At 44.2% G+C, this 13,630-nt stretch overlaps 1 protein-coding gene across 8 annotated transcripts in view; it reads left to right on the forward strand.

Moving 5' to 3' along the window:
* CHD9 (chromodomain helicase DNA binding protein 9) overlaps positions 1-13,630 on the forward strand; it is a 3,201,601-nt gene that overhangs the window by 2,685,237 nt on the left and 502,734 nt on the right. For all 8 annotated transcript variants that reach the window (XM_069639531.1, XM_069639523.1, XM_069639522.1 and 5 more), the window contains one exon: positions 6,921-7,808. In XM_069639531.1, coding sequence (XP_069495632.1) covers positions 6,921-7,808 — 888 coding nt within the window. The remainder of the gene's footprint in view (positions 1-6,920; positions 7,809-13,630) is intronic.

The following is a 13,630-nucleotide window of genomic DNA, read 5'->3' on the forward strand; positions in this document are numbered from 1 at the left end:
TCTACCAACCCAGCACTTTGAGGATGCCTAGCTGAGTGAAATTGTTTTTCAATGTGTAACGCTGTGCATATCTGCAAAATTACTGCTGCAACAAAATGGGGACCGTTGTCCAACCAAATTACCCTTGGAAGCCCAAATCGTGGAAAGAATTATTTTACCATAGTCTTTGTAGTGGTCATGGCAGTAGCATCCTTAACGGGGAAAGCCTCGACCCATTTACTAAAAGCACAAATAACCACAAGAACATATTTTAGATTGTTACACCGTTGCATCTCAATAAAATCAAAGTGGATGACCTCGAAGGGAACAGAAGGGGGCCCAAAACTACCCCTTGGAGTTACTGTCCCCTCCCCCACATAGTGCTGTAAGCAAATCATACATTTCTGAACATGTCGCTGTGCAATCTTTCAAATTTTATCATTCACCCAGACTTGTTGTAACATTTTCGTGATCTGCTGAGCACACACATGCGTAGGACCGTGTGCCATCGTAACCATTGCCAGCACATATGAATCAGGGAGCAACCATTTCCCTTCAGATGTATCCACCCAACATCCATCGTCATCTAGTTTCCCCATTCCTTCGGCCCACTTTTTAGACTCTTTTATTGTAGAATCAGTTTGGATATCTCGCACAGACCCGATACCCTCATCCATTACATAGGCATCTTTTGTTTCCCTTAGAGCATACATGTCTGCGCTAAGGTCTGTGGCCGTTTGCCTGGCTATCTGGTCAGCAAAAGCGTTCCCTTTTCCCACATCATCTATGACCTTACGATGTGCTGCACATTTCATGATCGCTAACTGACATGGGAGTGAGAGTGCCGAGAGCAATTGCACTATCAGGGGACCATGCTGAATCTTGGTCCCATGTGAGGTTAGGAACCCTCTTTCTGACCAGAGCCTCCCGAAGTTGTGAGCCACCCCGAAGGCGCACTGGCTATCAGTATATATGTTTACTGTAAGCCCTTCGGAGAGTTCGCAAGCTCGGGTCAACGCTATAATCTCTGCGGCCTGCACGGAGTTATGCGGAATTCTCTTAGTTTCAACAACCGTACTCAATGTAGTAACTGCGTAGGCAGCTGCAGATGTACCATCGGGGAGTTTGAAGCAGGAGCCATCACAAAACAGCTCCCCTTCTGCATTGCCCAAAGTAGTATCTATAAGGTCTATCCTGCCCTTCGTTTCCTGTTCAGTGGTATACAGGCAGTCATGTAATTCTTCGTCACCGCAAACAGTATTTTGCGGGAAAGGTAGGAGTTCAGCCGGATTAAGAACACAACACCTCTTAATTTGAATGTGAGGGGCAAACGGAATTAATTCATACCTCGTCAGCCGTGCAGAGGTGAGGTGTTGCGTTTTGGTTTTATTCAATAGGACATCTACAGAGTGAGGTACCATCAAAATTAAATCATGGCCTAGGACCATTCCCTCACTCTGTTTTACAGACGCGGCAGCAGCAGCGACAGCTCGCAAACATCTTGGCAAAGCACATGCGACAGGGTCAAGGGCGGAAGAGTAGTAGCCGCACGGTCTATTCTTCCCTCCGTGTTCCTGTGTTAACACAGCCAAAGCACATCCATCACATTCATGCACAAACAACAGAAAGGCCTTGTCATAATTTGGAGAACCCAGAACCGGTGCAGAGCATAACGCGGTTTTGAGAAGCTCAAATGATCGTTGATGTTCCGATTTCCATGGCAGCGGCAAAGAAATGCCCTTCTTTGTCAAAGCCAACATCGGTTTTATCACTAGTGAGAAGTTCGGGATCCACAACCTACAGTAAGAAGCCATACCTATTAAGGCTCTGACTTCCTTCTGTTTATTTGGAACAGACATGCCAGAAATGTGTTTTATTCTTTCAGGTGTCAATCTTCTCCCCTCCTTTGACAGGAGGTAGCCTAAATAGGAGACCTCCTGACAACAATATTGAAATTTCTTGAGCGAAGCTTTATGACCGTTTTCGGCCAGATGAATAAGCAACAATACAGTGCCTTCTTTACAAGCACTTTCAGAATCTGCAGCTAAAAGTAAGTCATCGACATACTGAAGCAATGTACAAGTAGGTGTCAATTCGAGGGTATCAAGCTGCTCTTTCAAAGCCCTACTATAAATGCTTGGACTTTCATTATACCCTTGAGGTGCACGAGTAAATGTGAACGAACGTCCCCCCAAGGTGAACGCGAATAAATATCTACTCTCCTTGTGTATAGGAATACTAAAGAAAGCATTCTTTAGATCCACAACACTAAAGTGCGTAGCTGTAGCAGGGATCATTGTTAGTATCGTTGTTACATCAGGCACAATTGGAAATTGTGGGGCGACAACTTTGTTAATAGCGCATAGATCAATTATAAAACAGTATGGGATTGCATTGTCGCCTTTCTTGTATACAGGCAAAATCGGGCTGTTACATAAACTACCTGCAATCTCTTCAATCACTCCTCTATCCACAAAATCGGAGACAATGCGAGAACTGACCACTATCAGGGCCCCCCGCTCCGGGGCGATCTCTAGGTCGTCTACCCATACTACCAAATGCATTGTTTGACCTTTGGCGAAGGACGGGGCACTGTGCTCGCCAATGACCTTCCTGGCGGCAATAGGCACATTGATTAACATTCACAGGACCCAAAGGAGCGTTTCCTTTCGGGACATACTGACCTCTGGTCTGTGAAGTACCTCCTCTGGGATTTCTAACAATTTGTTGTAACAATACTTTAGTCTTCAAATCTCCTTTCCTCTTTTCTATTTTCTCTTTTTCATTATTAACACGGTTCTCATAATACTGAGCCATGTGCAAAACTTCAGATTGGGATTTCGCCTGCCAAGCGCTCTCAGAGGACATAATCTGTGACTGGATGTCGGGCATCAATCCATGTACAAATTTGTCCACAAACAACCTTTTCCCAGACTCTGTGCCCAAGTCCTGTTCACTGAAGTCAGAGAATACCTGCTCGAATCTATTAAAGAACTCTGTGGCACCTTCAGTTTTTCCTTGAACACAGGCCGTAAGCTTGTCCCAAATAATTCTTTTCTCAGGAATTATGGTTTTCAATTTTGCGACAATTCTATCAGGCAAAGTAAGTATTACCTGAGGTGGTTTCTCACCAGCTGGTCTCTCCCCATCAAACCTAGTCATGTTAGCCCACGTATCTCCCAACCCTGGCACATCGTCTATTGTTCGAACCTGCTTCCATAAATCTACGGGCAGGAGTACAGTGAATAGCAAGTCAATATCACTTAAGGTGAACACAGAGGACTGCAAAACGGGCTCTATCTCTTTGTAAAACCCTGTCGGGTTTTTCCTGATATCGGGAATTGATTGTCTAATAGTGTTCACTTCCTTTCTTGAAAACGGGACGTGAACAAATTGCGATACATAATGCGGAGGGGTGTCCACAGCGGGTGCACCTTTCCCGGCGTTAGCGGGAATCTCAACCTTTGGGACAAATGTCGGAGGAACCTCTCTCATAGGCAACTGAGATATAGGTAACTCTGACCGCTTACTAAGCAACAGAGCCAGGTCGAGCGCTAAGGCAGCTGAAGAAGTGTCGGGTGAAAAAGCCCTCTTACAAATACCCAATAACTCTATTGGACAACTAACCTTCTTCCTTACACATTCATCTTGCAGGTACTGTACCATTACCTGAATCACCTTCCTCTGCATTTCCACTGTATACTGACTATATGTGTCATATACTTCATCCGGCGGTATCGATGAATCCGAGATCCATCGAATCGTATCTTTGGTTCAAAGTCCCTCCTATACGCAAACAATCTCTCAACATGACCATGTACTTTCTCCTCTGTGTCCCTCGAAAGTACTAAAGTATTTAGATCCCTCACCCCTTGTGGGAGATCCGCATTATGTAATCTACCCCACATCACGCATAAATGAGTCCCCAAACCTTCGATAAAAACATTTTTCTCAGGAAAATTGCCCATATTTGATAATGTGGAAAAAACGTTAACTTGATCACCTCTCCATACAGTGCTTAGCCCATGCAAATAATTCCCGTTTCCTGTCTGCAGAAACAGTATTTCGAGTGACAATCTTTGACCCCGCACCCTGATCAACTTCAGTCAGTTCAGGACTACTCGGGAGCAGAGGTGCGGGCAAATTCAATGGGGGTGCAACTATCGGCGCGAGAGGAAGGGGTGCCGGGATAGGTGGAGGAACAACTAGAGGAATAGGAACAATAGGTTGCACAGGGGGAACAGGAATAACAGCAGGAATAACAGCAGGAATGGGCAGAGCACCCGGTAGAGGATCATACGGAGGTGGCGTAGAGGCACCAGGCCTGCGTTCGTTTAACAATTTTTCAATAAATTCTTCAGAAGTATGGAAATCTTTAGAGGGATACATTTTCTGGATGCCTAGTGAGAAAGCCCTATCCATATTTTTGACTGACTCCGAATGTTTTTCCTTATCATATAACAACGCCTTTTCGGCATTTGTTTTATGACGGCGTGCATGTTTATCCCTACTTTTAAGCTGCTGCAACGCTTCTTTTTTCCAATTCTGCAAAACATCAAATGCTGCAGGTCTGTCCTTCTTTTTTAGCAAGACCGATTCTAGGTATTCAATACGGGGGATCTCGAAACTGCCATTGATTGGCCACTGAAATTCGGAGGCATGTCTGGTTTGTCTGTGCCAAATATCATTAAATACTATACTTCCAATGGCATACTTAAAGTACAAAGTACATGCCGGCGACCCCTCCTGTGGTGCCGGGCGGCTAAATTTCAAAGATTGTCGATCCCTGCGGAACAGAGCCCTGAAGCAGCTAGACAATTTCCCAGGCATTTCACAAAAAATTGGTCTTACCTGATCAATAATTGTGCCTGCAGATACAATACGCCAAATTCAAATTGTCAGGGTTAAATTAAGAGCCGGGTCACGACTGCACCTGACCAAACCTAAGGAGGACCGTACGGTTTACCAAAGAACTTACCTAACGAATTTTACCTTGTGTTTGGTGGTTTCGAAAAATCTGCCCGCCTCAAAAATGGACCCTCGTCAAGATGCCGTGTCAGATCACACGACTATCGTCCAAGGATCGGATCGTGCAGCGCTGCCGAGGTATCGCGTCTCGTTCGATCGGGCCCGCAGTATCACACCGTCCGATCCCGGTTCGATAGTCTGCGTCAACCTTCAATGATCCGGCATCAATCTTGAGGGTCCCTGTTCGGGCGCCAACTGTGGAAACAGAAAAAATAATATGAGGCCGGGAAGCCCAACAAGAAACACACCAACACAGGTTACAAAGAACATACAAGTGCTTTATTTAAAAGCTACAACAGTTACCAAGTCAATTGACAAAGGGTTAGCTATTCGGCTCTCAGAGTAACATAACGAACTTCAACGAGGGTTCGATGCGTTAGTGAGAGAGAGAGCACATTGAAATACTCGGGCTCTTTATACGATTTGTCCAGCCCTTGGCCAACCCTCTCGCGGGTTAACCATTCTGTGAGCCGGGCCTATGGGTTCTTTGCCAGGTCGATCCTGTAATATATGCATTTTGATTAGTTTTGCTGATATAGTTGTAGATTTACACATAGGTCAACGGTAGGACGTAGGACAAGGTCTCAGTTCGCGGCCCGACAAGTGGCCTGCAGGCATATTAATTATTCATGTGTACGGAGGTCACAACGGCCAGAGTCTTATTCAGAATGTCATTCGGCCTCCATTTTGATGTTCAGGGTGACTTCCATATAACAAGAGAACCTAAAATGGCGGCTTAATCCAAGATGGCGACTTACATTACTTTCTCTAAGGTCAAGACCTTGCCGTGGAGTTTGTTCGCATATGATGTTTAGACAACTTGGCGTAGGCCAATGCACATACAATTGTTACGATAGGAGGCATAATATTGTTTCAATTCTGACAAGAGGGTGCTGCACTGTCTAGATGTTAGGCGCGTTCTAAAATTCTACCTGGACAAAACAAGAGCTTCTGCAAATCTGAGGCTCTCTTTGTCACCTTTGGTGGGTAAGAGCCAGGATATCGGGCTTCTAAGGCCTCCATGGCAAGGTGGACGGTTTTGGCCATTAAGGAGGCCTATGAGGGGCAGCACAAGCCGCATCCCGCAAATATGCATGCCCATGCGATCAGAGCCTTGGCCATGGCAATTGCTTTCCAAAGGCATGTCATGTGGTAGGTCATCAGCAGGGCGACCACGTAGGCCACCCCTTCGGCCTTCTGCAAGTACTACTGTTTGGATGCCGGCTCTAGATCAGACGCGGCATTTGGGCAGACAGTAGTAAGGAACTTGTTTTCTTGTGGAGCACCTCTCCACTGTATACTAATTTCAGTTGTAATAGTCCATACAGTATGGAGGAAAGGGGACGGGACGTAGGAGCAATTATAAGTTACTCACTGTAGTGACTAACGTACTATTAGTCCATAGTCCCTTTTCCTCCATTCCGTCCACCATCCTCCCCCTAATAAAATTGGTGTCATTAGGCAATGGTAATATTGTCGACGCGTCAATGGGGACTGAGGAGTGGCGCCAGTGGGTGGAGTCAGGGGAGCTAAGGGGGGAGAAGATGTTTTCTGGTGAAAAAGGTTCAGTCTCCCGTCCCTAGTGAGGGACGCCCATACATATAGTTATTAATGAAGCAACTGATAAGTCATATTTAATAGATTGGTTTATTTTTTGCAGAATACTTAAATGTTCTTTTTCAAACAGTTTGTAAAGCTAGATTAAGCATAGCTTGTGTTTTCTGTTTTTAGTAACACTCAGATATTTACCATGGGTGCATACTCGGATAGATGTATTTTTATACCTTTTATCATTGAATTAATGCTTAAAGAATGTGCTTTTAATAATGCATTGACTTTGCTTTTTTGTATGTTACAGCCAATCCTTTAACTGTCTATAACATATCACATATACCTGTATCTTTTTATTACAGATTTGGCGGATTCAAACATTTCCATTCAACCAATTACAGAAGAGCGGGCATCTAGGACCTTATATCGTATAGAACTCCTGAGGAAGGTGCGAGAGCAGGCTCTTCGACATCCTCAGTTGTTTGATCGTTTGAAACTTTGCCAATCCAATCTAGACCTTCCAGCTTGGTGGGAGTGTGGAAATCATGACAAGGATTTACTGGTTGGAGCTGCCAAACATGGGGTTAGCAGGACAGACTATCACATACTCCTTGATCCTGAATTGTCATTTATGATGGCCCAGATGAAATACAGTCAGAACAAAGTGGCCCAATCAAGAGCTTCTACTCCCCTTTTGCAGGTGGCACTGACTGCCTCTCCTCTTACTCCACAGTCAAAACTTCAAGATGTGAAAGGGAACTCTGGTGAAGAGGAGAAAGATCAATTTGAAAATCGGAATGAGGAAATTCAGTCAACGGAAGAGGATCCTGTATCCACAGAGCACTCGGGGATAGGGGTAAAGTCTGAACCACTGAGCCCCACAAGTGTTACATTGCTTCAGACTACAGAGCAAAAATCTATTTCAAAGGCTGAAACAGACAGGCGCATGGTAGCTGCAAGAACAGAGCCACTAACTCCAAACCCAGCTTCCAAGAAACGAAGGGGCCACAAGAGGGGGTCTGGTTCAAGCTCAGATTCAGACTCTGATTCGAATAGATCTTCTTGCTCATCTAGGTCATCATCGTCGTCTTCGTCTTCCTCTTCATCATGTTCCCGGTCACGATCTGGATCCAGCTCCTCATCTTCCTCATCCTGTTCATCAACATCCTCATCATCTTCATCCTCTTCCTCGTCTTCTTCATCAACATCTGAAAACAGCAATAGTGATGATGAAGGGGCACAGAAACGAGGTAGGTAAAAATATATTTCCAATTGCCAATACATACTGCATAAATGTTGCATATCAAATAGGACAGCGCAATTTCTAAAAGTTAAACCTCTTGCCTGGTTTGCAAATATTAGTCACGATTTATTTTATGTCAAGAAAAGATGGCTTTAGGAGAACACTATAAACGAAAATATGCCATGCACTACATTTTGTAATGCATCCCTTCCTCCTACAGCCAGCTCAACTCTTTGAATAATAATGTGAGTCTTTACCCAGTAACAATGATTCTTCCTCATGGGATAGTCATGAAATCATTAAACTCGCAATAGCTCCCCATACAGGTGAGTTCCTGGAGCACATTTAGCCCAAATAGAGTTTATTATAAGAATGTCAAACAATATCAACACATATAAAAATGTTGCCTATCTGGCTTATTTTTCAGTTCATTGTTCATCCTATAGAACATACTTTACTGCTGCTTTTATACACACATAGAACAGTATGTGTGCCAATGAAAAGTTAGAACAAGGGAGCTGAAAAGAAGTTGGGTATGTGAGGAGAAAAAGACAAGTGTTCATTCAAAGCAGTCAAGCTGCAACAGTATCCCATCGTGCAGTGAAGTGACAGTTGAGCCTCCGGTTATGTTTCCACAATGATCTCAGTGTACTTCTGTGAAGCTTTCCAAGTCTTTTTTTTCTGAGCAGATACTTTTTTTCCCTGAAGCCAATATTGGACTACACGCATCCTCACCTATGTTCTTATTCATAGTGTCGCTTGTTCCCTTTTTTTAACAGCAATTTGGGGTTTCTGTCAAACGTCCCTCCTGAGGTGGGAAGAAGTCCTGGAAGATTTCCATATTTTGTGCATAGTTGGTCTACAGAATTCCCACTCTATAGTGTGTACAATTTTTTTATGGAATGCCTTACAAGGATAGCATAAGATTGGGAGTAAGGCAAGCCTTTTCTGAGCACTTAAGGAGTTGCTCTTCCGATGCCAGGACTGGGTCGAGCACGCTGTAAAAATAGAAGAGCAAGATTTTACCACCTTTTGCCAGCTCTGAACCCCCCCCCCCCGCGGAATACCGTCACCATCACCGCTGTTGCTCAGTTATGAAAATTGACGGTGCCAGTTAATGACAGGGGGCTCAAAGACTTTGTGCATGGCACTGTTCACTATAGATTTGTATTTCGGGAAGCACAAAGCCATCAATCCCTCAAAGAGGCCATCAAGCATTCATGTTGAAGAGATGCAAGACTAAATCAGCCATCCCAAAGACCTCCAAATATACTCAGACCCACGACAAGCTCTATCTAAGCTGCAAGGAGGTTTCTATTGGTCCTGGCATCCAAACAAACAAGATAAACATAGGTACTATGAAAGCCACATACACTACTAAATCCTTCTTAACTCCTGACTCTGGCAATGCCCTTGAATCCACCAAGGCTATTCACGTCTGTGATGAAAACTCCCATCACAGAAGGATTGGAGCCCATTCCTTCCATTCAATTAAGTCGCAAAAAGGGCGCCTGCCAAGTTAAACATTTTGACTTTGATCCCACAAACCAATATATCAGTACTATTTGAAACACTTAAGCCCAAAAACCCTCTGTGCCATTGCACCTGTTTGTTTCTGGGCATTATTAAACCCATTGTGATAGCCTTACTCAACCCATCTTTTGTTGATCAATGGCATAGGCTTGATAAAAAATACATGGTTCCCAACTTTGGTCACTGTTCACAAAAATCGTCCTGCATATGTACTGGTGTGTCAGCAGTGAAGAAGGTGGTTAGGGGATTTCTACAAGTGCTCTAGTTAGGGTGTGTTAAGACCAACCAGGAGTGTTTTGTACAGTGCTTTCACCAAGTTAATCCTGAATCTCACAATGGTTGTGTGACTAAGCAGTTTGGCTTCTTGCTTAGAAAGGGGGAGAAGGTTGTTACTAAGGTTCAGTTGGTCTCCTATCAGCAAACAGCAACAGAAGAGGCATGTCTACACAGCATGTGTACTGAAAAATATATATTTTTTGGTTTCAATTCAAGCCTCAAGAAATACATACAGTGTAGGTGAGTGCTTAAAATAGTTAAATATTATAAACAGTAAAGTGTCTATAAGAGGGACATAACACAAGTTAAAGTGGGAACGCACTGTTTTTTAATTAAATGTTGATTTAAATGGATACACTGTTTTACGATACTTCAAAAGTGTTATCAAGTTTGTGAAAGAAAGCGTCCTTCACACATTGAAGGTAAGTAGTTAAACATCAGATCAGAGTCTGACAAAAAAATCTTAAACTGCTATCTAAACACATATTCAGTATAATTTCACAGGTAGATAATATGATTAAGCACTTGGTTTAAGTAATGTTAAGACTTTCATAGGACCACATCAGTAGGCAGCTCCTGTTTTTTTTCTGAAGGACAAGTGTTACCAGCATTCCTGGTAAACTGGAGGAGAGGCAACTTTCAGTCTGGCAAGGATGGAGGACTCCACCAGAGGATTTCCAGGCTTGGGCTCAAAGGCCGGTTGTCCAGAGAATGATTGCAGAAATAGAGCCAGGCCCCTCTGTAGTAAATGTCACAGTCCGAGGGCCCTTTGGGAAGGACAGTACATGAAGTGGCAAGACCCTGTAAAATGGAATAGGTAACATATTGGTAGTGAGATTCCATCAAGGAATTGACAGTAGACTAAACCCATGAAGTGTAGAGGCCAGTTCAGGCATTTTGCTGTAGTTTGGTTGTGGTGCGGTTTCCTGCTTCAGAGTCAGCAAGCAGAGCCCCTGAGATGGCTTGAGTCAAAAACAATGTCTGTGTTATTGGATGACCCCCTTCAGGTAAGCTGTGAAATCGATGGCATGGTCGTAATAGCACAGAACCTCCCCCAACCCCAGTGACACTTGAATTTGTATCACTGACAGTTATAGTGATGACAATGGGCTTCAGTACAGGATGCTGACGGTCACATGAGAAGAAGTAGCTGCAGAGCTCTGAGCTAGGATGCCCCTCACGAAAGGGATACATACTCTTGTGCCAGCAGCAACAATTCTCATGTCCTGAGAATTTCATGAGTCTAGGAAGATTCGGGCTGCAATGTCCAGCATCCCCCGCCTTATTCCCATGAATGGCGAGGCAGAGTTTTACCCTAAGGAGAGGATCTGGAGTCAGCAACGTGGATCCTCTGTGAAGTCTTACCTTTCCAGCACCTTTTGCTAATTTTCATGTAAGTAATCTCTATAATGGCTTTGAGTCTCCACAATTTTAATACACACACACACACACACGTACGTAGTTTGAGGAATCTGAGAGACCTTCATCAGCAAAAGGGTCAATATGACCGTTCTGCAAGATAAAACCACACACAGGCGAACCACAAAATGAAGGTTGGGTCATAGAACTTAAAAATTGCTTGTTTGTCACTTTTCTTCTTTTCAGGCACCAAGTGGCTTCCAGGGCAGTAAAAAGTCTGAAAAGGGGCGGAGCCTATGGTAAAACACAGCTGCCACTAGCCCAAAGCAAAGCACACCTTCTGGGTGATGTGATGAATCCAATGGAGTCATCACGGATTCCACAGCTGTAACCTCCTCACACGTGGCCAGGGGACGGCAGCCTCTATCTGATCCTGACCCTCGGGTGGTTTTATGAAGGAGGCTCCCATGGGAGGAGACAACTACCGGGGAGTTGTTTTGGCTCCATTGATCAAGACACAGTTCCATGATGAATACCCTCTGATACCAGAGTTCTTAATGGCCTATTGTCATTCTAGTCAGGCCTCCACCTTTAACCCAAACACCCATAACTCACATGTATCACTTTCAGTTTCTTATAGGCCCCATTGTGAAAATCCTGAGAAAAACCATTTGACAGTTAAAAACTCAATGACATCAATGTACTCCAACTTCCAAAATCACTCAGGTACTGAGATGAGGAGGAGGAGGATGAAAGAGTTTCTTGCAAAGTGAGTCTGTCTTGAAAGTGGCAGATTTCAACCAACGCTTTATTTTGAAACCGATGCTTCCCATGTTGGTTTAGGAGCAATGTTCTAAGGTCCATGATGGGATAAAAAATCCAATTCTCTATATAAGTCAAAAATTATTTGATTGGGGAAAGAACTATGCCACTCTACAGTTGGAAGCCCTTTCCATCAAATGGGCAATAACATATTTGAAATACTATTTAACGGGACGAAATCTCCGATTGATTACCGATCATGTTCCTCTTAAATGGTTAAGTTTGAGGAAAGATAGCAACACTAGAGTCGATGGCTGGTTTTTATATCTACAACCTTATTCTCAGTGGAACATGGGAAAGGAAAGGAACAAGGTAATGTTGATTTCCTTTCCCGATTTCCCCTAGAGGCTGAGAAAACCAGCGACATTTGGGGAAGGGTATGTGATGAATCAGTTATGTTTCACCCCAGAAATCTGGCCTGCAACCTTTCTCGTGGCCAGGGAAGGGCAGACTCTTCCTGATCCCGACCCTGGAAGTAGTGCTCTGCAGGAGGATCACATGGGGGGTGGGAGGCAGGCCAGGAAGACTGGGACCCCTCCCAACCCCACTGTTTAACTTTCCCCATAACCACACACTTGTAATGGCTGTTTGCCAAACAGAAGTCAAAAAGTCTAATTTTGCTGGTAGGTACTACAAGCCTCATAACCTTATAAGTACTGGAACAAGGAAGGTGGCTGAAGAGGCATGTTGCCGCAGTAGTCGGGCAATTTAGCCTCATAGCCTACACCTGAGGGAAGCTGAGAGGCTTAAAAGGCCCCCTCGGGTGCAGGCCATTAGAGGGAACTGGAACTGTGGCTGGAGTGTATGCAGCAGTAGGAGAAGCAGAAGGAAGAAAGCACAGTGTAGGTAATCCTGGCAGAAGTGGGAGAACTGAAGGGACTCGGATACAGCAGATTTCACCTGCTTGTCCTGTGCAGGTCCTGTTCCCCCCCAAACTCTGATGTGCAAAGGTTATGCAGGGGAAGGCGTAGGGAAGACTCACTTTCCCCATGTTAGACTAATTGCAGCGATTGCGCAGCAGAGAGTATGTTAGAGACCGTGGACAGAAGTTGCTGTGGAGCGAGAATCTCAGGAGATAGACGGGCTCCTTGCCTGGCCTGACCAGAAGCGCCTTTAACGAGGAAGGGTGTGTCTCCAAAGTGAAGCCAGAAGTCGTAGCAGTTGTGCAGCCCGCAGAGAAAGGAACACAGAAGCCAGTGAGTTTAACCAGGCATTTTGTATCCTTCCGCGAACACTGCCAGCAACATTATCCACCAAAAGAATCACTCTCGTATGAGGAGAAGTGATGCAAAGTTAATAGTTGAGCATTAAACAATGGAACACTTGAATTTTAGCACTCGCGTGTGATCAGGTATTCTCTCTTTCACTAGTGTAAAGAGGAAACGTGGTGAAACTCAATTGTTGAACTTAAAACTTGTAAAAGCATCGAAAGAAGTGGTCTTGTGTACCTAATAAAAATTCTAGGAGGAAGAGTGACCTCTGAATCTTTACTAAAGCAGTCAACAATTCTTTTTTCATTTATTTATTTTTATTATCATTTTTCAAAATTTCAAAGCAACACACCTTCTCCCCTTCCCTTGTTCCCCTTCCCTCCCCATAACCCGTGGCCTGCATTCAAGTCTCTTGGTGATGCAATGCTTATCTCGTCAAAGTGGGCTTCAGTGTCTATATTATGTGTAATATTCTCAGGTTCTGAGGGCACCATTGCAGCATATATTCTCCCCTGAGGTAGTCTAGTATCAGCCCCCAGTCCTGGTGGAATTTGTCTCTGTCGCCTTGTATTCTGTATGTGATCCATTCCATGGCCACTATGTCCCAAACTTTACAGAGCCCTTTAAC

Source organism: Ambystoma mexicanum, chromosome 1q (genome assembly GCF_040938575.1).
Source record: "Ambystoma mexicanum isolate Mex_15411 chromosome 1q, UKY_AmexF1_1, whole genome shotgun sequence".
Taxonomy (NCBI): Eukaryota; Metazoa; Chordata; class Amphibia; order Caudata; family Ambystomatidae; genus Ambystoma; species Ambystoma mexicanum.